The sequence below is a fragment of the Grus americana genome, chromosome 5 (genome assembly GCF_028858705.1).
Source record: "Grus americana isolate bGruAme1 chromosome 5, bGruAme1.mat, whole genome shotgun sequence".
In the NCBI taxonomy this organism is placed as follows: domain Eukaryota; kingdom Metazoa; phylum Chordata; class Aves; order Gruiformes; family Gruidae; genus Grus; species Grus americana.
The window spans coordinates 29,085,403-29,110,048 of record NC_072856.1 but is presented as its reverse complement, the minus strand read 5'-3'; the positions used below and the strand labels follow the sequence as shown (position 1 = coordinate 29,110,048).

Here is a 24,646-nt window from a genome sequence, read left to right as displayed (position 1 = left end):
GGTTTGGGCAGCCCTCACCATGCTCTGTGCTGGTACAGGCACACCACTATCAAACCCAAGCAAACTAGTTTAAGACTAGCGGTGACAGGCCTATGCAAGCAGAAAGCACACTTCTGGATTCCTGCAAGTGTTAACATTCAAGTCACTGAGTCAGGTGGCTGATATTCTGAGAGTAAGTCCTAATGGGTTTCTGGGTAGGTATCTGACATTGCTACGAGGCACAACAAATACAAAGAATTAATGTTTAGGAAAGAAAATTGCCAAGGTTCTTCTGTGACTGTAAGGTAGTATCCTAGGAATAGTACAGGGGCACAAACTTATCTATCAAGAACAGCAGATGAATTTGGTGATGGAGAAATTTTAATTTTTGGTTGTTTTGGCTTTATTCCAGCTCCATCTATACCAGATATTGTCATGTACTTAAAAGGAAAAGGGGTTTCCTCAATCTCAAGAATACGTAAGCTAATGCTTTTAACATGCCTTGCAAATAAACATAACTTTACTGTGATTCACTTGGAATAAATATGTATAGTTCCTGGATAAAAATAGTAATTGCATGGAGAGAGGCGGTTATTTCTTCAGTTCTGAGTTCTTTCTTATAACAGTCTCATTTTCATTCTATCTACACTGTGTACCTGCTTGAGTTCTTCCTGCAATGTCACTGTGGTTGCACCATGGCTGATGTGCATTTGATGCTTAACTTCATTGCCACTACTCTGTTATAATTACAATGGATGCTTTAAAACTACAACACACTGAAATCTGTGGTTTCAATAAGTGCATTTTCACATAATCCTTTGGAAAACGTGGCTACTGATGTGCACAGCAAATTAATCAACAAATCAAACAAAGTTTGGTCTCCAAGAACAGGCAGAAGTGAAACTATTACCTTAATCCCTTCAATCCTGAAGCCCAGGTTGGCACTAGAGCTGATGGTTTCCCTCCACTGCATGTATCGGGGTTTGGTGACAGCATGCTGGGCATTCTCTTCAGCTGTGGGAGCAAGAGGATCCACTTCAATCATTTTTTTGTACATGTCCTTACGCAGCTTTGGTTTCTCACGGGCCTTAGTCAACTCTTCCTCCAGGTATGTCCTGCAAAAACATCACATCCCAACAAAACTGTAAGAACTCCTCAAACATTTCTTTCTACAACTTATAAACTAGGCTCAAGAAATGTCAATCAGGCAAATAAGTGTTACCAATACCCCAGTTTTGCACAGGGGGAAACTAAAGAACACGAACTAATGACTGTGCAGGCATATTTAGTGAAATAGTCACAGGAATCGGGAATTGTGCCATTCACTTCTTGTTCTAACTAAACTTACTGTTACATGTTATTGTTATGTCCTGCTTACAGAACAGGAGAAAGTTGAATTCCTACTGTGCCAGGAAACAGAGCTGTATTTTCAGAAGACAGTTAGGAGAGATCACTTACAATGAAATAAAAAGCAAATAGAGCTGCTGAAGTCTCACTGCCTTCTCTCTCTCCTCAAAAAAACCTAACATCAGTCATGTGTGATTTTTTTTTTTAGGCCTCAGAAAGCAGTTAAGGGTTTTACTTAATGCATCTGACAGTGAAAGACAGAATCACTCATCATACAGTAAAAATTAAAGAGTAAAACAGATTATCTGAGCAGTTCCAAACCAGAAGAGGTAACTAAGAAGGGTAAGGTGAAGGGTTACAAGCCTTCCACAATTTGCTGTTATCACTCAACCCGTTAATCTGGCAACCATTAGAAAGGCACTATCCATGTCTTCTACATGCCACTGGACTCCTACAGCTTGTCTGTCTCCACAAAGTTTGCGCTCTGTCAGATGCCTGGAGTGTACTTTCTTCATCACAGTGTAAGAAACCAGGCTGGTGTTTAGGAGATGCTGTCACTCGTTACCAGAATGTCACCTACTTTGAATAAAATATGTACTGCTGCAAATCCTTCTCCTCTTTCTTCTGGGCATACCAGTATTACACATTCCTACTCCGATTTAGCTGACAATTCATTTAAGATTCTGCATCTATTTGAAAAGGCTTGTCTGCACTCCTGTAAGTTGAATAACTCATTTATGACAATGATTGTTGAAGACCTGAGCTGGCACCCAAAGATTACTATGACAGTTCATACCTCTCTGTTCTGTTACTCCAGGGTCTCAACAGATTCCTTATCTACTTGTTATGCTTAGATAATATTTTTGAGGTTTTCCTCTTATCACAGACAAGAAAAGGAAAAAAAGAAAAAAAGTGAGAATCTACAGAACAAGGAGAAGTCACAGTAGGGAAAAGCACAAGTCAGTCCTGAGCAGATGGTCAGCTCTTTACAGAAAAGATCAATACCAGTGAAGACTCATTCAAGTGCTGGAAATGGGCTTTCACACTGCTATTCAGTCATTCACATTTGGAGATGTGAATTTTACTCTTTGTGAGGTTTTCTTTGTATCACTGCATATGAAAAGATTTAATGAACTGGAAGCACATCTGGAAGTGAAACAGGTAATTTTTTTCCCATATATTATAAGGCCACTGCAGAGAAACTTTGTCTTAAAACACCCCTGAAATTTTCTTGATGTGGATAGTTTTTGAGGCTATAGATCAGTTAGTTTCCAGAATCCATCTATGATCAGGCAACAAAGGGACATACTCTCCTCAGGTTGTCCAAGGCAACTGCCAAACCAACATCAGGTTGTCTGGACTGAATCCCAAGGCTTCAAAAATGTTACCAAACTCCTCCAGACAGAACATGACCCCCATTCCTCCACTTCCTGCAAATGCATTTGGGTTAGAAAGCACTTTCTTTTATGTACCCCACCTGATCCCCATCTTGCAGTCCATCACACAAGGTCCTTCAAAATCAGTAAGCAAGTCATCCAGCTGAATATAGCTCTCGCCATCTCTCTCCACCACACCATGGAAGCAAGGGACGCAGGAGCGTAGCGGGTCTTTCATCAATCGCTCAAAACACTCCTTTTCATTCTCTGAGAAGCGTTTGAGAATCTTCCCACTATCAGCTGCCTTGAAACTCCCTGAAAAAGAAAATCAAACACATGCTGACAAGACTGACCAACAAAAAAGAAAAACACCTTCCCCAACCACTCCAGCTTCATCTACCTCAGCCTCATGAAACCAGTTAAAGATTTCCCCTGAACAGAAAAGATAACATGCTTTTCATAAAAAATAAAACACCCAGGACAAACACAGCTGTTGGCAGTGAAAGTCCGTTTGGACACATTCCCATGTTGGAATTTATAGCTTTAAGGAGTGCAGCTGCTCCAGGCCATTGTTTTGGTTTGGTTTTTTTTTTTCCATGCTAAACTCTTTGTTAGGATATTAAACACTACTATACTTATTAAAATGCACAGGAAGAAGCCATGAGCCAGAATTCATTAATCCTCTGACAGGCTATTTTAAAGCTGCATAACACTGCCAGTGTTGGCTTTGTCCTTAATCCTCACATAAGGTATACCTGCTGAGTGTGTACATACCGAGGCAGTACAGTCAATCAGTGATCGTTAAACAGCCACAAACAGGCCAGAAGCCAAGCACTGCCCTTTCTACACACACACTCTGTGACTGTGCATGTGTGTACCTCCCAGTACTGCCTCTCCTCTGGAGCCCTGCTAATCTGCAGGTACAGCCTGTAGTACAATTGTTTTTTTACAACCCTGCATCTGAATGGTATCCAGTACAAATGACAGTCTGCATAGGCCAAGATTGGCAGTAATTAGACTCCAGCTCTCTGGAGTCTCCTGTCCAGATGCTCTCCTGTCCTGCAACCTGCCAATAACGCATGAGGAAAGTACACATTTCATTTGGAGGTACCCTTTAATCTACGCGACATAAAATAGGCACCAAAGTAGGAGCCTCATTAATCCTGGGGCTAACTCTGAACTTTTATCACAGCAGGATTCTTTTGCCATTGCAAACCAGTTCTTCTCTGACAAATCCTAGAACTGGTACTGCTGCAACACGAGGGCGAGGGTGGTGATGGCCCAGGTTTTAGCTTAGAAAGAATTTGTCATATCAGAAAAGAACAGCTGCAAAAAAGGATGGAGTAAATGCAACCACAGAAAACTATCTAAAGCAAACTGGAGCAGTATCTCTCCTCATCAGCTTCTAGTAAGCTCTTAACCCTCTTCTTCCACCCTACTACACAAGCCTCCAGAAGGGTTATGATTACACGACCAGTGCATCACTCAGATGAAGCCAACCCCATACAGACTGTGATAAAAACTGCAGTAAGACTGGGTCATCTTGGCACTCTGCATGATACAAGTCAGCCCCACCAACACTGCTGTGCAAAATGCAGCTACGCCATTTCTATGACTAAATAAATTTCTCTGCACAGCTTTGAAGTGCATCATATTAGTGCATTAGCATATAAAGAGGTGGTTCAGGTGCTGCAGTAAAGCACGATGCAGCGTAGGTGCCTGCCCACATGTGTACTAATAAACCCCGCACTAGCACTTCAGGAACAAGGGCTGCATAGGAATTAACTAAAGCACAAGAGAAGCAAACCTGGTGACTTCTCTTTGTTGTTTTTTTTGGGTTTGGTTTTTTTTTTGTCTTACCAATGAAATGAAGCCTACATCAGGAGCACACTTACCAACTTCTACAGTCGCAAAACTCGAAGCACCTCACTGAGCTGCTCTTTGCACTTGTACAGTGAACAATGGCAGACTCACAATGCAAATGCCTGATCAGCAAGTCAATTTTCATCAGATTTCTTTTCCATCCAAGGGCTTAAATTCAGATAAGGGGTTTGGAATTGGTATTAGAATTGCTGTCCTTGCCAGGCCAAGGCACGTACAGGCATGGACTGTAATCCTTCCCACTAGGGAACTAACATATTGGCTACTTAGTCAAGAAAGATGACTCCATACCACAGGCAACAGGAAGAGATGGACTAGAGCTTCAACTCCTCAGTCCCTCTTGTTTCCCTCTAACATGTCTTTTACATGTATCACCTTACAAGGATGCATCGGGAGCCTGGCCCTTCCCCAGAGTCTGACCATTGCTTCCTTGCTCATCTCATTATTCAGGTATATCTCTCGCCCTTCCCTATCCCCACCACAACAGAAAGAAAGATGTTCTAGTTCACAGATTTCTGTGATATTGCCCGTTTCCTTTTTACCTGAAGGAAGGAAATAAACACTGAAACACTGTTTTCCTTGCTGCTGCCCTTCCCACTGCAGAGACAAACACATTGAAGATATCCATCTCACCTGTATGCCCAGCCAGCTGCACCCATGAGTAGCGTTTCTTGAAGGGGCTAATGACCGGTAAGTTAACCATGGTTTTAATTGTATGCCATGCCTTTTTCTGGAATACAAAGAAAAGAAATATTAAGTTGGGCAAAAGCTGAAATCCCAACATGCCACAAACCTACCACATAGCTTCATGCACATTGAATCGTTCCTGACTTAATTTGTAATTGCTCAAAGGTGGAACCACAAAACAGACACTACAATCATCATTGGAAAAATACGCACATAAAACCAAGAATGGACAAATACTTAAATATAATGCCTTACCATCCAGAACAAAACTGCTGCAAGAAAAAAAAAAAAATCACACTGCACGTCACAGGCCTGTTCTTAGCCACACCTGACCCTCTCTGTGTCTGAGTCATGCAGTATGCAGAGAGCAGATGCTGAACACACACTTATGCACATTTAAGTTTCCATGAGACATGAACATAAGCTGTTTGCCACTGTCAGCAATACTTCCTTTCCCAGAGAACTTCAGCATCGCCTCGTGATTAACGGCTTTCTCCGAGTCAACAGGTGAATCTTACTGTGACAGATGCATAGAAAATGCATCTGTAGTTGGACACGGAGGTCACCCAGGTCCCTCAGCACCTATTGACAGTGTGCTGTAGAATCTACTGCAGGTCACGGATTTTCCTTCTCCCTCCCCTCTTTCCCAATCTTGTTACTTTTTAACAAAGCTGGGCATTGCTTTGGCCACCTTTGGCTGCCACACAGTGCAGCTGGCTGGATACCGCTGCAGGCAGATAGGGAAATAGAACAGCTGCCCACAAACAGCAGCTGAGTGCTCTGTCGCAAAGGCAGAAATGAAAAAAGAAGAAAAAAAAAAAAGGTAGAAAGTGAAAAAGTCTCATGCTCTGGAACTGAAACCTGGGTGGGAGAGAACCACAGCCCACTGGCGTTCATGTTACACTCTAAGGGATCCCAAAGTGCTTTACAAACAAGGACAGCTGGCTCATTTCTTCTGTCACTACAACGCAATACTCTGCTGGACAAAAAAATGGAGCTGCACAATACTTGGGCATGACGATTTAGTGCTGAGGGTTTTTTGCTGAGATCAAGTATAGTTGGGGATTAGGCTGCATGTACAGAAGTGCTTATAAATGGCCTATCTGGCATTCACCAAAATCAATGGCAGGCATTGATTTGACTGAAAACAAATTTAGGTCATTGCTCAACACCTGAAAAATCCACCTTCAAAACAACCATGTCTTCTCTAGCAGGGATATTGATCTGACAATTTAGGTGCTTAGGATACCTGATTTTTATTGTCTTCTACGTTATACTTCTACAGAAGTGAAAAATACAAAAAGTGAAATTGCAGGCAATGGTATACAGGCAAAATGTAGCTCTCCAGATCACACTCTGACCTGGCCATCCTTCCCCAAACTTGTTCACTTATACCACATTTCTTATAAGGTATCCTCTAGCAATGCTGGTCACCCTGTGAGGGTAAAACCATGTGGCTATCTTAGAACATATCAAGAGGATATGTGAACTAACAGATGCAAGTGATCTTTCTTTTAAGGATTTTTTTTTCACAAGAAAGCTTTAAGTTATGCTGCAAATTAAACTGACATAACGATATAATCACCATATGAGCATACTTATTCTGAAATAAGATTGCTTGCTCCTATTTAATTTATTTTGGTTTTGAACACAGTTCAAGCTGAAATGAAGTCGCTCTCAGTCTGATATAAGCGCCCCATGCAACAGTAAGACTTTTGAAAAGATAGTGTGCCAATGAGAGGAAGTATCCCAAGAAAATCCTGTATGTTTGAGAATAATGAAGACTCAGTTGCACTTACTGCAGCTCCACAGATATTACTAGCTCTAACTAAACTCCAGTTTCATAAATACCTTCTGCAGGTTTAAATGACTCTTTCATATTTTATATTATTTGGATTTCATAATCTATATTATTTGTCTTAAGTCATTCCAAACTGCAACCTTGCAGTGCTAAACAGTGACTTGGCTCTATCACAAAGCTAGCTACTGTTTAGTGAGGATGAGAGTGATTCTTGTACACCACTTTTAAATGTCCATAGCCTCCTTCTGGTGAAAAGTGCAATGTAAATATTGTTATTCAAGTAGCAAAGATAAATTACTTTTGTATAGTCTATTTGCCAGATTTAACTGATAGCAGAAGCCCTCACTCTTCTCTTTCTACTCCAGAGGGACACAGCCCTAAGTTATTTAAAGAACAGTTGAAAGTAAGCATCATTTTGAATTAAAATGACCCCTTTGAACGTAACTCCTGCCAAAGATTTAGTTTTTGAAGATTCCAGCCCAATTTTCAGGGTAATGCTGCTTTTTCCCCATCCCTTAATCAGAAGTCATCGTTGCTCCATAACTCTCCCATAAGGTCCTACACTCATCATAATGTCCCACTCCTAACAAACTGCCTCCCAATAACTTGTCATACTGCTAAATCCAGAACTAATGAGAAGCTTGGGTTTTCAAGGAATGCACATCAACTGTCAATGCAACACCACACTCCAGTGGCTTTCCCGCCTCCTCCCTCCCACCGAGCCCTAAGAAGCTGCAGCTTTTATTTGTACTGTAGGTGTGAAGGAGAGACAATAGGCCAAATTCAGCCCCAGCTCAAGTGGACTTTAGCTGCTTAGATTACAGCTTCCTTGGATGAGTATGTTTAAGCTACTCACCCAATAAGCAGACACAGTCAATGTGTAAATTTTTTTTATTATTTTAAATAACCTCTTCACAAAACTTTTTCCCCTCTCAAGAGGGGGAAAACATGCTAGGAGAGAAAGGATTGCTTTCAGACCCATCCCATGGGGCGTGCTGCCTTTGGCATAGGGTTCAGCAGTTGCACTTTCCTCTACTGCAACTTCCAGTCTCCCAACTTACTCAACCCAGGATGCAAATTGCCAGGATGCAAACAGGGCTGCATGCTGTTGGAGCAGTGGCGTGAGTGGGAAGATGAAAACTTTGTGTGCCTGCTGTGGGAGGAATCTTTCTCACTTCTATTTCTAAAGCAAGATCTCTTCTTCTTTGTTAGCAAAGTGCTTTTAAAATCACTGCTTTATGCTGCAATGGCAAAGAGGACTGCTACCACTGCCCATCTGTATTTGCTCTCCATATCTCACTCAGTCCCTGTTTCTTCTAGATTCCTGCTCAGTCTTCCCTGATCTTTTGCTCTGCCTGGGATTCTCCAAGCCCTCATTTCTTCTAGATTCCCAGCCAGTGTATGCTATTCACATATATTCAGGCAAAATTAAGATATCTCTGTATCAGGACTGCCTCAATCAGATGCCCTTGACATCACCAATGCTGTTTTATATGCCTCTTGAGATCAATATACTCAAGAGTTTTCCAATAGGAAAAAGGAAACCATTCCAAAAAGGCCAAGAAGCAAACATGAGAAACATTAACATTCTTAGATTCCGCATATAAGTTACTCGATGTGAACTGTAATGACACACACTATATATATATCTCCCTAAGCAATAAAAGGTGTGGGATGACAAAGAGAGGAAAAGCTAGGTTCCTGCCAAGGGTCAGCCTGTGTGATGGGCTGTGCCACTGGAACAGCGTCCCTGGTAGCAAACGAACAAAAATTCAGGGGAAGAAAACGGGAGAACCAATCCCTGCAATGCAGCTACAATGCATGCAAAGGATTGCAGCTTGCTATCTGCCATTGATCTCTGTTATCTGGATTACTCTTCTGAATTTGAAGCACAGCACCAAAGAGAAGCATACATCCATGCAGCAGATGTGGCAGACTTGCTCTGTGTTAGCACTGGCACATACAGACAAGATGCTGGCCAGATGAGGCATTCCCAACCTATCCAACCCTGGATACAGGTTGCTGTTGCCATCATGTGTATCCCATTAAAAAACAGCAAAGCTGAGCAGCAACCAAGAGCCGCTGGTTCCTGTGAGCACAGCTTTCTGCAGCCCTTTTCTCATGATGAGAGCACAACTTTATGTTACTAGTATGCAGAAGCACAGCCATAATGATCCTGCAGTAGGACTTGGCTGAGCAAAACCCACTAAACTCACTGCAAGGCGTCTCATCCATTTTAAGGGATTTTGGCTCAGGCCTCACTGTCCTCAAGAATTAATTCACAGGAACTAACTAGCTTTCCTGAAACACTCCCACCATTTCAGGACAAGGGCTATATAGCCAAGCTCACTGCACAGACTAGTGCAGACTCCCTGAATTGGGTGTGGTTTGGGGTTTTTTTGTTGTTGTTTTACCAGCAGTGTAGAACAACTGAACTCTCTGAGCATATGCTGAATCCCTCAGGGACAGGTGAGCCACTCTATCTTCCCAACCGAGGACAGGGACTTGAACCTTCCTCTGCTGTTCTGTGGAAAAGTAAATAAAATCTTTTCCTTATTTAAAGGTAAAATGAAAACAAAGATCTCGGTTCTGTGAACGCCTTAAACACATGTGACTATCCTCAGGCAAGCACTGACAAACAGGTAACAGTAAGGTGCACAGGAATTTGCAGAATTTAGTCTTAAGTGAAGCAATTACAATAATTAAAAACACCAATCACATCTAAACTAATAAGTATGTGGGTGGGGATAAGAAAAACCTTTTCTTCAGGGAAAAAAAAAATCCATCAGTTTTAATAATCCTAGGATGTTACCTGAACCTCTAGTGAGTTTAAGAACAAAAGTACACTGAAGTGTAACACGAGTCAACAGTGTCCCTAAGGAAGTTCATTTTTCCATCAGCAGTAGAGTGGAAGAGTAGTTTCCTGCCTGAGTTGGTAAATTTTCATGGAAATTCTGCTAGACTATAGTAAACAATGACCCTTAAATCCTTTTTCCAAGAAAATTTCAGCAGTTTCTTTATCCAAGATCCTGTTGTCTTTTTTTTTGTGCACTAGTACAAAGCCTACGCAAGCCTACAGAGAGCTATTATGACAGAAAGAAACAAAAGGATAGTGAGAAATTTCTTTGTAATCTTTTTTCTTTTCCTAAAAGGCTTTAAGAAAGAGTACTTGTCAGTCATCATAATCTACTGTTCTCTTAAAGTCTTTACATCATTTAGGCTAAATTCTGCCACTCTGGGACATGGGGGCTGAAATCTGATCTGTAATGCTGGTTGCCACTGCCTACTCAGTGTCTCACTAACTCCTAGAAGGAACAAGGTTCCTCCACAGGGACTTGCAAGGAGTGCAGAAAACTATAATTATCAAAAAGTTACTACATGTGTTTCAAAATAATTCTGTAAGAGCCATGTGCCCAAAACACAAAAGCACTGAGCAATACCTTGCCCAACAATCTCAGCCAACACAGTGCAAATGAGCAAGCATGCGAGAAGGTGATGGGTGTTGGCCTCGTTAGGGACACAGTAACCGTAACAATAGTGACTGGAAAAGTAACACCTGGGAACCCATCAGAGCATTAGCTGGAACTGCTTGCTACGAGCCGGCCCTAATCTAACACTAAGCATTACTAAGCTGGGTATCAGTTATGACTTATCCATGCACAGTATTAGTCATTCTCCAGTGGCTCACCTTTCTGCTATGATTTTTTTTTTCCCTTTCCTTCCTTCTTTCTTCCTAGGTCACACACTAGCACCCATAGTACTCAGTGATACAACAAATCCTCATGGGGTCTGTAAGATTACTCACAGAGCTGTTGTAAGTATCAGTGTGAGCAGGTGGTAGGGTCTAGTCCTGCAAATAGCTCTCTTAATATTTGTTCCTTCTAAACTCTGTGTATGTTTTACAGTTTTATTATTGTTTCAGTTTTACTTTTTACAGTATGTACATTTACTTAACTCAATAAAATGTTTTTAAAGCATTGTGAGTTAATTTTATGTACAAAGTCATTGACTTTTTGTTTACCTTAGTTTATTAAAACTGAAATAAATCAGCTGGAAAGCTAGTTTGTTTTCTTAATTCTTTATGCCTTTTTACTCAATTATTTAATTCAATTCAGAAAATGAAATTAACATATTCAGCTTTGTTCTCCATTTTCAGTATTGTTTGTCACTTTATTTGAATTGGCTTTGACCTGACATATGGGACCTGCACAAAGAGCTTAAATGTAGGTCCAAAGCTACTAACCGTATTATTTTAATGAACTAACCCTAGCCTGAACAAAACTTTGCTTTCATCTGTCTCAATGCAGCCAGTACCTGCCGTTACCATAAAAAGCTTCCATAAGAAATTATTTTGAGCAGATCACAACCAAGACAATTACTAGCCTAATTACCCTGTAATTAGATAGGCTTCTCTCTCTGTGTAACTGTAATCAGTAACTACAGTACTATAATTACAACCTATTAAAAAAAAATAAAATCACAAACACTTCAACAAAGAATCTACTGCTTTGTCAAAGTCACAATATTCTACCAAGACAAGTTGTTGTCAGCGTAATTTTCACCAAACCAATGAGTTTTGCATGGGTGCAGCTTCACAGCAGCCAGCTTCAAAGGTTATTAGGGATTTCATTTTTTTCAAGGGAGTGCAGCTCTGGGACAACCAACCATATGGTTTCATCTCATGGAGAGATCTGGGGATTTGAGTGATGTTATATAAGAAAAAAATTTAAAATATAGTGAGAGTTGCTGAGCAACATGGTATCTTTCCGGTTACAGTCACAGAATTTGCCTACTGAGAATTCTGGTTTTGAGTTCTTTCAATTTGAGACAGTGTAATTGTCTTTGCAGACCCGAAAGAGGCAGGCAGTTCACTTGGTCAGATCCAGATCCCGGAGCAGCAGACATTTTTATACCCAAAATAAGCAAATGATAATTATTTTTGTTTTTTCTTCTGATATTATATATAGAAATATATATACACACATACATGCACACTTTTAAAATATCTAAACTGGCTAGTAAAAGCTTTTTATTGCAGTTGATCAAAATTCCATGATTTTTTTTTTTAATTGTCCAGACTGTAACAACTCTGAGGTTTAGGATCATTCGGTATTTGAAGAAACTTAGACAATCTAACAGGGCATTGTACTGCAATGGAGAAAGTGAGGCATACATGTCATTTTTCCTGTATTTGTTGGGAGAAAGATAACTTATAATATGCACAAAGGCTCTGTGTAGGGAAGCAAGGTACAAGATTTGCCCATAGCTAAAACAAAAATTACCCAAAATAACAAAAAAAACCCCTGAATTTGTCTTATAAGGCACTTAGTTTATACTTTCAGCAGCCGGTTTCTGTGCTTTTGTCCCTTATTAAAGGTTTCTGGAATCCTCAAACTTAAGGAGATTCTTGCTGCCAAGTCTACTACCCACTTGACTGAATCAGACATGAATCACAAATTGAGACAAAGATCTCAATGGGTGGGAGGTGAAAGAGCAAGTCAACAAGAAGAATGCTCCCCAAGCAAGCTCCAACAGGAGTATGTGAGCAAACACACAAACCTTTATAACTAAGTTTCTGAGTGCAACGCTTGATTCAGCTCCCAAGACAGGATGAGGCTCTTACAGCAACACTAGTCTGCACAATACTGATTGTTCATTGCTAGACAAAAAGGTATTTATGATCAGAATTGAAATGCTGCTCTATGATAACTTACATCAATGGATAGCTCAGCCCAGAGTCTGGAGATTTGAGCACCTGCTTTAAGAAGTCTGTACCTTGACCTGATATGCAACAGCATCATTCTTCAGACTAAGGTACTATGCCAACCAACATCAACTGATAATTCATCCAAATCACTGCAACTAACATTCCACCAAGGCAGCTGTGTTACTTCAAATGTTGTCAGCTGTCACTCAAGGAATACAAACAGTGCAACCGTGTCCCTGATCAAAGAAATCACTGAGCAATCTCCACATGCCAGATGCCTTGGGAGCCTTGACCATCCTTCTATCTGCTTCAGTCCCCAAGGGAGCTAACACTTGCTGCTTTGTCACACAGTTGACCTTCCTATGGTGTATAAGAGCCAGCTGGAGCTGTAAGACTGATCATCAACAGCAAGGGAAAACACATGCTCCTGAAGAACAACAGCAGTTTGCATGCTACATGAGCAACTTCCTGATCAGCACCTCTCATCAGACTGCCAGGCAAACTGTGACTACACCTTCATCTCTCCCTCCCTCCTTCCCTCCCTTTTACCATCCAGCCTCCAAAGCTTTGAGAAGAAATGGCCCTCAGCCTGTAAGCAGCCCTTGATGCTTCCGGTTTTGCACTCAACCATGGGTGAGGGCCACAGCTGCTCAACCAGCGTTTGGCAGGTGTATCCTCTGACTGCAGCATTTTCATTTCCTGTTTGTACCACACTCAAGATGGGCTGGGCTAAATCTTCAGAGTCATGAGAAACACTTAATGCAATAAGCAGAAACAAGGCTGCAAGACAGAAGCCTCAGGTTCCTGTGTTTTCTCCTCTGTCATGCCTCTCCATGCGGTGAAATACGTACATCGTTTGGCTCACTACCCTCTAGGACACTTGGTAAGCTTACTGGATATTCGCTATGTCTGGACTAAAGGAGGAAGTGAAGGAAAGAGAAACAGATGGTCAGTATCGGACTGAATTAGTAGCAGCACAAAATCCCATGTCCCACTCCACAGCTGGATCCTTGCAATTACAGTAGCAGTCCCTCTCCAAATCAGAGGAAAATTAAATGCGAAGAAGTGAAAGCATTGCTTGCCCTTCTGCAAACAGCATCAAGAGCTGCAGTCTGCTGACTATTCTGTAGGAATCAACATTGGCATTTTGTTTGTGATCATGATCAAGTGAAATATCTACAACTTTTATGTCATTCCCAGCCAAAAGCCAAAACAGTCAAGGAATTAGATGGCTTTAAAAGCTGCACTGTCACAAAGGTTTCCTTCACTTTTCTCACAGCGATGTTGTAAAAGCCAATACTGTTGACTGAAAGACAGATTTTATTAAGAATACACATTTTCTGGTTTAAGGGATATTGAAATGTCTACCTTTGATAGCAGGCATTAAACATAGCCATTATCTCTACCTTCGCAGCTTGTGCTCTGCTCTGAAGGATACTGGTTCTCTAACAGGATGGAGCTCTGCCACCTGTCCCTACTGAACTCAGGAAAACTGAACCAAAAAGGTTCTGCCCCTACCAGAGTTTTGCCAGAACATCAGCCTTGCTGGAAATTGAAATGTTGTTATCCAAGAAGTAAATGGAAAGTTCCTCACTATAGGAAAGTTGACTCACTTTCAGAGCCCAGACGTTTGAGATTTATCCAGGCTGTCCATCACCCAGAAGAATTTTGTGGTAAATCAAACATCACTTTAGCAGATGGTGTGGCAGAAGGAAAGAAATCTTTCTTAACCTCCAAAACAACTGCAGTTTAAGTCTTCAGAAACTTCCTATGCCACAGTTTGACAATTTGAGAATTCTCTGCCCATCCTCCATTTATCCTCTGCTTGTCATGGGTCACTGATTGACATCACCAGTCATGAGAACAGGACATCTACAAAGACACATCTTTAGATGAAAAAATGAGCCTAACATCCTACTAGGTAAGACACAGAATTACCAGTTCCAAACAGGATGAATATTGGGGAATATTTAAAATGTAAACACATCCACACTTCTCTATACATAGCCCAATAAATAGGTTCAGCCTAAAACACAAGCACAATTTGTTAAGGCACAGATGTGTCATTTGTGAACTGTGTATGACCTCAAATCCAAATATACTACAAGAAGTGCCAATCCATTTAAATCAGGTGTGGTTTCTGCATAACATCAAGAGAGGCTGTGTTCTGGCAACAAGCCAGGAAATAACTTCAAGAAGCTAATCTGCCCTGAGTCAACTCCAGGCACTTGGGAAGGAAGCTGAGCATGCGTTTCATCTTATTTGCTAAGGTGGTGCAGACTGTTACCTAGACACACAGCTGTATCCTGCCTACCCAGCAGTTCAGGGCTAGGCTCACCACCAGTTTAACACCCCAGTGACTCAGTGGCTGCTGGAGAATCTCCGGTCTGAACAGATAAAGAGAAATGAAGGAAAATTTAATGCTTATCCTTTATTACGCTTCCCCATTCACCACTAACTACTACCATCAAACAGAAATTGCAAAATTGTCTTCTATTAACCGGTCAAAGACTCCCCTCTTTCTACCCCTAGCAGCTTCGGTTAGTGAACACATGTTGAAGGCTTACAACGCTTTCAAGGTATGCTCGTGTAAGGGCCCCAGAAGCCGCATCCCATATAACTCTGAGATTCTGCCTGAAAGGAATGTAATATTGTTACAGTGGAAGACTATTGTGCTATATTTAATTTTTTCCTGTAGGAAAGGATAGGAAGCACAAGCATAGAGTTAAGGTTGCTGTAAGAACCTACTGTTTATCTGTGATGATCATGCTCTGGTTTGGTCAGTATTCCATGAAAGTTTTGACAAACTGGAGGAAAGTTCAGGAACGAATAACAAACATCATGCTGCTGAGGCTGAAAGAATTGTGTTTGTTTATCCTGACAGGACCAAGCATGGCAACTGTCTTCGAGTACCCAACAAGTTTTCATAACTATAAGAGCAGTCAATTGTTCTCTCTGTCCACTGGGAAGGACAAGAACAACTGGCTTTAATTTGAAACAAAACCAAAACATTCAAATGAGATATCAGAAAAGGGCTTTCCAGGGGTATCGGTGAGTTTTCAAACAGGCTTGACAAATGTCTGTAAAATCATGGTCTAGCTCAGTCACAGGAGACACCTGCCACCAAGATAAAACTGGGCTGATTCCAGCGTCAATGAGTTGCAATACTTTTAAAGAAGTTCTCATCACAAGCACCAAGTTCATCATCAATGGTCTAAAGATACCTATGTCCTGCATGACAGTGAAGAAAGTTACACGATCCCTTTCTGTGCTTTATTTCCATTTCCTAAAAAGTATTAAAACATTCATTTAAAAAAATAAGTCACACCAACACTTGTCTGCAAATTATTGTACTCATGCACATGCATATGCACATACATATAAAGAGATCACTGACAGGTTTTATTTTTAAAATGTGCTTACATAACTTTTTTCTCTCCTACCATGATAATTCAGCTTCTAACATCCTAAAATTTTGGATACTCATTTGCAAAAGATCTGAGCAAACTCCACTGCCTCAGTATGGGACCTCAGTCCAGGCACATGCCCTTTCTCTGTTCCAGTTCCCACATCTACAGGCTGTAAGAGCTCCACTTCAGAACACTGTTGAACTATTTAAGTAATTAATGCTTATAAACTAGAGGCATTCAAATAAGCCATTCAAGTACTGAAATAAGCAGCAATATAGTGTTAAATGGAAAGGATTATTAGAGTCTAAAAATGTCATGTAAAAAACAGATCAGACATACACTGGTAACAGTTTGCCATCTGCTCTTCTAATCCATCACAAGGCAAAGTCCAGTACTCCATCTCTCCTCCCCTCCTTTGTCTCCTCCAAACTCACACCTCCATTTTCCTCTAAAGAAGCAAAAGCAGTTACTGCTTCACCTATCACGTAGGCCACTGTTCAAATATGGCCCACCCTTTGCAATGGAATGCAAGTGTCAACATGCGATAGGCACTGTTATTTAGCAGGGTGTGGTATTTACCTAGGGGAAAGCCACATCCTTCAGCAACCACTTTAATAACACTGAGTTTTAACATAGTAACTGTGAGATTATTCCAAACCACTGTGTTGAAAGGATTTTTTAAAAAAACCCACCACCAAACAAAAAACCCCAACCAAACCAAAAAGCCTCAATAACATCAACACACACACACACACTCACTCCTATTTGGATTAGCATCGGAACATAACAAGTGAGGCCAGTGTCCCAGACAGGATGGGAGCCCATAAATGGAATGTGGCAATGATGGAGAAACCCAGAATTAAATGGAAGTGGAGACCCTTCACCTTCCCCCATAGGAGTGAGAGGGCCTTCTGGGTCATGAGGTAGTTGTTTGCTTTTGGAGCAAACCTAAGATTAGAGAAACTCTTCCTGCCCCAAGTCAGCACTAGGAACTATGTAAGGAATCTGGAGAAAAGATGACTTCTCCCTTGAGCAAAACTACAGGATCAAAAGAGAATTTCTGTTAAGAGAATAACACTAGAAAGGCGAGTTGAATTCCTCCTCCATATCACAAGCAGGTAGTCCCAGCAGACAAGGGATTATTTAAGATTTTAATTTCCATAATGTAGCCTTAAGAAAGGGAGTCAAATTCAGACCTTACATAAGCAGGAGTGACTCAACGAAAGACTGAAACTGAAACAAGGCATCTGCCTTCCTGAAGAGTTGTGGGCATTTGAACAATAGTGAATGTGTTGTGGAGAGTATGTTTCCTCTGCCCTGAAGGTAAACAAATGTGTTTACAGTCAAGATCCTGGAGATCCCACCTTTTTAGAAGCACAAATATCAATTGCTAATTATTAAGATGCAAACCCACATAAAACAAAAATAAATGGGATGTAGTTTATACATAACCATTTATCTACCGAAACTTCTATCTCATAGTAACGGAGACCAAAAAACTCCATAAAACTTAAAAGAATTTCATACTATTGGTTACTAGCAACAGAACTGCAAGCCACACTCCTGTATCTTGCACAACCACCTACACCAGTGTCCTGAAATGCAGGACAAGCAACAGCTTCTATGCCAGATTGGACATAGGTAGCAGAACCCAAGTGTGACCAACATCACTACACCAGGGCTCAGCAGACAGAGACAAGACAGACATTGGAAAATGTCATTTGCAGGTAGTTTATGGCTTACACTGCATACAGGGGAACAAGCCATGCAGAGAAGTTACTTCACAAGCCAAGACTGATTTTTGCTGCCCTGTCTGTTCTTTTTCTTGAAGAATGCAATGTAAAAAGAAAATTGGCACCTTGGCTACATTCATCCTATAGCCATCCCCTGTCCCAGACAGGATTGCCACCTGTACAATGAAAGGACTGAAAAGGCAGACTGGTATCAAGACACAGCTATGGCAATGGGAGAGGACGTATTTCTAGAGATAATGCAGAAAATCCCAATGGATGAACAGGGATGGAAAAAAGATCATAAGTTTTCTGTCACTACAGTGAGTCCTACTGCAGGAAAAAGAGTTGGAGACTGATGGCGTAGCAATTAGCAAGCACCCGGCTATTAGATAGCACAGGACTTCCTCTCTCCCAGGTCTCATTGCTGAAGGCAGTCAGTCCCTTATTATTTTTCATCTTGCTATAAACTTTGGGAAAACAAGTTATGAAACTGTTACAGGGGCCTGATTAGTGCCCAAATCCACGCAGATCATTAGGCCAGAGAGAACTGCAGACTTCTTCCTAACATATTTAAAATATGGCTTCATTTTTTTTTTTTTCTACTGAATGCCTTTGGTAGCCAGGGTGGCATCATGAGCAAGCAATAGGCAAAAGCACCTGGAAGTCAGGAATGTCCACTTTAAAATCCTCTCATAGGATTTTCAATAGAATGGCAGGATCTGCCCTGAAATTAGTACCTTTGGATTTAATTGCTTTCTCCGTGTTAGTACAAAGAAGGCAAAAAAGTTCCTTATCTAAATTCCACAGAGCAAGACAATACAAACTGTATCCAATTATCAGCCCGAAATTCTGACACTCAGTATTTTGCACGATGAAAAGTGAAAGCTGGAGCGTAGGAAGGTTTCCTAGTTTCTTCAGATTACATTCTCCTCTGAACAAAGCTGACCCTTTGTGGAACCGGCGCCACTGTTCCTACAGAACACGCATGGGTGGGAATGGCCAAGGAAAGAGCCCACAGCAAGCAGAGCTTATCGTGATTAGAACATTCAGGTCAAGTGCACTTAGCCAACAACCCACTCAAACCCCACAAAAGATAACAAACAGCCAATCTGCATGCACAAACACTGTTCACATAGATTTTTATCCTTTCTATCACTGCATCACACAAGCACACAGTGATGGAGAAAAATAGAGAGGCCACCTTTTAAGACTTGCTCTAGCTCTGCCTCTTTCAGAAGATCTGGGTCTCAAACCCCCGATTTCCTGTACAGCCACTAAAGCACCAATGCACAAGAAGTCTTTCTGCTTCTGTGTGTCTCATTCTCCTGAGAACTGCTCTAAGTTACTCACCTCAAGGAAGGGCAAAATCTGTTTGCTTCAGACTGAACAATTCCAACAAAACTTCAGCTGTTTCCAAGGCTAGAAAAAGATACATGTTGATCCCATTACAAAATTTCTGATGAATCCTCTGTAAAACTTTTTAATTTTGAATTTTGAGGAAGGAGCCTGAAATTTGGCAAGAGGAAAGTTTTAAAAACAGGAGCAGGCCACAGGAAGAGCAGAAGTCAACCTGACCAAATTTGACAAATTTTAAGAACCTCATGTTCATTTGCAGTAGATACTCATTAGTCTTTAGACGTTACCTTCTGGGGAGATGGCTGGACACAGCACACACGAGGGACTGATAGAGGTCAGCTATGAAGGGTGTGTTGAGCCAACCCACTTTTCACACAGGCGAGCTTGAGAAGGCTCAGCTCCGCGCCATGCAGCTGTGACTGAAACTGAGCGCTCAAAAGTCTGAAATGTTCAGAACTGAAGTTTTCTGTGCAATCTTAAGTTATCCTCTTTATGTCAATGCTTACCCTTTTCTACAGAGCTTATGATATAGTCTTTAATTATATAATAACATATTGTAGTTCCTATTCATTCAGTGTAAACAAACAATTCTCAACGCTATAAAAATCAGCTTTTTTTTCAATTTTGTTTTCATTGGCTTTTCCATTTTTACTTCACTTACTGGAAATCTACTGTAAACATAGCTACTCAGTTTTGTGTGGTAGTTTTAAGACAGCCATCACTGCAGTAGCAGAGTGCTTTCCAAACTTTAATAAATTTATTTTCACAATCTCTGTTACACAAACTGTTTTATTCATATCTTATAGGGAAAATACTCAAGGAAAGATATGTTAATATGAAAATTAACCACTAATTTGGAAAACCCAATCTGAGGTATCAACTTTTGCTTTTCCTAATACCTAGTGTTATACAGTACTGTAGAACAGTGTTGTCAAACAGCTCCCCGCAACTTCAGTTGCAGGTACAAACGTTCAACATTTCTGCTAGTAAGACCCGTACTCTCAAGTCTGTCAATAGGGGCATGAGAAAAATACAATCAGTGGCCATGGTGAAAGCCTGCATAAAGAACTTGCCTAGTGTCTCCCAGGCACACCGTGAAAGGCAAGCAGTTCTCCACATCACCATTTAGCAGCGTTAAATCGGGAAGTCAGTCTTTCTCGTCCTGTGATCTGCCTGATTTGTTGCATACCTATCTATGAAGAAACAGAGGTCCTGCAACACGTGGCATCAGTCACTATGGAACTGTAATTTGTCCTTTGAGTTAATCAAAAATAAAACAGCTGCTTATTAGTTGATAGTCATGCCTTCTGTGCATCAAGTACTATGCCTGCTTGTAATTAAAGACTGCAGAATATTAACATACCCACACTACAGTCGCTTTAGTTCTTTTATTTCTTATATTTTCAATGCTTGACTGAATGATGATTTCTTAATATAGTTTTCACATTCTTCTGATGTGGTGGGGTTTTTTTGAGAATGTATTTTCCTTGTTTTTTAAAGCAATAGTCTGCTTGCTCATTAAGTTTTGATCTTCTGTCTAGTCTTTCCCATCACATTTCCAATGGCATTTCCAACCAGTCTCAATCAGTCCCCTTCTGTTTGCCTGTATGTATCCTGTACCTATCACAACCCTCTTACCTCCCTCGTCTCCAAAGTTTTGCTCTTGACTAGCCTGCATTAGAATCCTGCTGCTTCCTGTTGCAGTGTGTCTGCCTATAAGAGTGGTTATTTGAAAGCACAAGAGAAGACCACTACCTGTGCCACATGCTCAGGGGATCTTTGAAGATTTTCAGCAGACGTGGTGATTTCAGAGCATCTGAACATGCCCCAGTAGCAGAAGGCGCTGACACACAGCAACGGTGTTTCGTCCTCCCTTCCTTTACAAACCATGTGCTGCACAGTGCACTAGAGCTGTCTGGCCCATTTAACATGCCCATGCTAACGAAGGCACTCAAAGGAGTGCTGTACTTGGAGAGGCTCTTCAGGGCCTGTGGGAGATGGCCCTCTTGTATCTGGCAAACCTCGGTCACAGCTGCCTCGTGCAGAGCTGAACCTCCCCAAGCTCACCTGTGTCTGAAGAGTGGGTTGGCTCAACACACCCTTCACAGCTGAGCTCCATCAATACCTGCTGTGCACTACATACAGACTTTGAGGAGCACCAGCACCTCAAAGGCGAGAAGTAGAAACTTACGTTAGGTTCACCACTCCGTCATAGGACGCAAAGAAAGTAGAGCACAGAAATGACATGTTGTCCACAGCGAACATCAGCTTTATGGAGGTGCTTGAAAAAGCTGAGACAAAAAGCAAGCTGTGTTCTCTGTAGCAGCTCAGAGTAGTGAAGGCAGCTATAGCTAAGACTGGATCATTTTATGTCAGGATGTGGTAGAGACCACGGGATAGAATGTTATATTGACAGTGAACGATGATTTCCTACCATCACTGGAAAACAAATGCATTCTCTTTCTATGCAGTGTTCAATGTAATTTACCAAGAAATATTACCCTTATCATATGAAAGCTGTATGAAGACTACAGCAATGTGCATTCTCCTTTGATATATGACAAGTGAACTGTGCCATTGCCACACAATTCTGTGACATCCCAGCTTCCTGTTGAACAGGTAATCATTTGGTGGACTGATGAATCATACACGTTTCAGTGCCAATTACATGCAGACATAACATGTATCTATACCTATTCTTTATCACCTGTAACCACATCTCTGTTACCAACATGGCTCAAGTATGGATGAGGTCAGAAGGCTGATGAAGAATGGCAGATTGAAGTTGAATGTGAGTAAAATAAAGATGATATCCGTGGGCTGGGGTAAACAGTTTAAAGAGTTTGCATTCACTGTGCCACCTTACTTGGATATTTCAGCCTGTAGACAAGGAGTGTTCCTGGATTCTGGGTTAATGCCAAGCTCCCACAAAGCAGTGTCTGTGTCATGTTTGCTGTATTCACCAACTGGCTTGGAGATTCTGTCCCAAGCTCTAAATCTGGATCGTGCCAGGTCTATGATACTGCTTCAAATGAGCTGCCAATTGGTCTTTGGCTAACTTCTTCCTGAGCTTGCCAAGGAATAGAAGGTTTGGTAACAGGCAATAGTAGCCAGGTGTGAAGGGTTCAGGGTAGGTTTTTATAGCATCAGTCTCACTCTTACATCCTTTGGAATGGAAAGGAAAATTTCATCCCTTGTGGGAAGCTCAGCATTTATCAATACAAAACCCCACCCATGTGTTACCCAGAAAGCATTCTCCATTACTGACAGGAATGAATCAGTTAAGCACTGGAAACAATATACCAATGTGTTTGCTAGTGTGACACCAGATGAAAAGATAGCCTCTCTCCCTTCCCTCTGCTTTCACTCAGAATGAGCTGATGGAGACTAACACCAGTTTGGGGTTTTTTTAATGATCTTTTTCCCCAGGTATGCTATGCTATGGACAGACAATGCCATCTTGCCCAACTTGTGAGCTTTTTCAAGGAAGCTCTGTTGGTAAAGCAGATTGAGAAGAGCACTTAAAAATGCAATCTAAACCTACGCTATGCAAGATCCAAATTAACATGGACTGACAAGCCAATTCTTTCTGCCTCAGCCCCCTTTCTCTGCAAAAACTACGCTGACAGAAAAGGTAGAAGACAGACAGTGACTCTACTAATGCTGTATATAAGACAAGATCACTTTTTCCTTCCAAGATGTGCAAGGATATTACCTTTTCTGACATCCCATTTTATAAATAATCACCACAAAATGCTGTATGAAGATCCTTAGTTCTTCTCTCAGTCCCTGCTAAACAAAACAGCTATCTACCACATAAATACAATATGCATTCTCAGCTTCCAGAAATATTAGCGGTATTAAATTGCATCACATTGTGAGCATTTAATCAAACTGATTCACTTTAACTAAATACCTAATCCAATAGATCTGTAAGAAAAAAATTATAACAGAGTTCTTAGAATTTTAAACTGTACACCCAAGCAACAAGATGTCTTTTAACATATGAAAAGTGAAAACTATCATATCAGAGGGAAGTTGATTCAAAAGCGAAGAATCTTGTAAACTGTAAGTCATAATGTCAGATATATCCAGGATCAGAAACTCTTAACTAATAAGACATTTAATTGCCTCTCTCTCAACTGATTTGATAAGGCTAACTCATTTCCTACTAGACAAGAATCCACATTACTAATAAACAGTCACCACTAGAACTGATACTGCTGATGTTTCAATATACTCCACCACTTGAATGTACAGTGGAGAAGAAACCATCCTCACACTGAGAAAAGGCTCCCAGTTCAGAGTTTTGGCCCAATAACCGTGCAACGTAGAAATGTGGAACATAACCTACTGCTGTTCACCTCATATTTGTTCAGTATACAATAGAGAGATTTCAGTATACAGGACTGTTGTTATAAATCGGCGTATTTTTTTTTAGAACTATGAAATGTATTCCATTAAAAGTAGTAGTTCCATGAGCAGGAAACTAATGAAGCCTGGTTTCTATGTGACTGCTATCTACCGTCCTGCACCCTTATCAGAATAACTACAGCTTGTCACTGTCCTCTATAAAGCTTGTGCCAAAACCCCTCCAATCCCTCTCACATTTCCGCATCCCCACAATTTCCTCACCTTCTTCCCCTGTCCCTCAACCAGTGCATTCCACATTCCCTAACCTCACCAGCCCACAGCACTGTATGTTCCCTCCCATACTTTCTCCTAATTACCCTCAGGACAAGAGGCACTACCTGCTGCGGCTGGCTCAAGCACATAAGCACTGATCGACTAGTCAGTATGCACATGCCAATTCGCTAGTTAACAAGCGAAACAGAAGACAACCGTTGAACTTGCACCTTCTCTGCCTGAGAAGAAAAGGCATGCACTTATTTTGGTTTCCTTGCCTCCACTCAGAGGCTGATCTTTGTGGAACTTTAAAGAGCTCTTGAAGAAACTTTGAAATGTCTATCCTACTGCCAAATTTGGCTGAAATTACTGAAGTTGTTAAAATGGAATTGATAGAATGATTACACAAGCTTTCTTTCCTTTGGAAAGTAGGCTAAAAACCCATTAACAGTCTTACGTATGTCATCCCTTTGCTCCCATTCTTCATTTAAAAATAACAATTCTATTCTACTGCATTAGCTTATGTAACCCACCCCTGAGCCAAAGTAGTTGAAACTTTTGGTCTGTATTTATTAAGTATGTGTCCCTCTCTATATGTTTGTCCATTTTAAGGTGCTTGGTATCAAGAAAAAATAATGGTGAGAAGACCAGTGAAACCAAATAAGCTTCACTAACAGCTACCCCCCAAAGTTTCTGGACTGGTATCATTGCAAGCAAAAAATGAACTGCTTTTTCTCTAGCAA

General features: G+C 41.0%; 1 protein-coding gene across 2 annotated transcripts in view; it reads right to left on the bottom strand.

The window, feature by feature from the left end:
- ITPKA (inositol-trisphosphate 3-kinase A) overlaps positions 1 to 24,646 on the bottom strand; it is a 40,297-nt gene that overhangs the window by 10,064 nt on the left and 5,587 nt on the right. For both annotated transcript variants that reach the window (XM_054827481.1, XM_054827479.1), the window contains exons 2-4: positions 5,217 to 5,313; positions 2,804 to 3,017; positions 890 to 1,094 (exon numbers count right to left, since the gene is read on the bottom strand). In XM_054827481.1, coding sequence (XP_054683456.1) covers positions 890 to 1,094; positions 2,804 to 3,017; positions 5,217 to 5,313 — 516 coding nt within the window. The remainder of the gene's footprint in view (positions 1 to 889; positions 1,095 to 2,803; positions 3,018 to 5,216; positions 5,314 to 24,646) is intronic.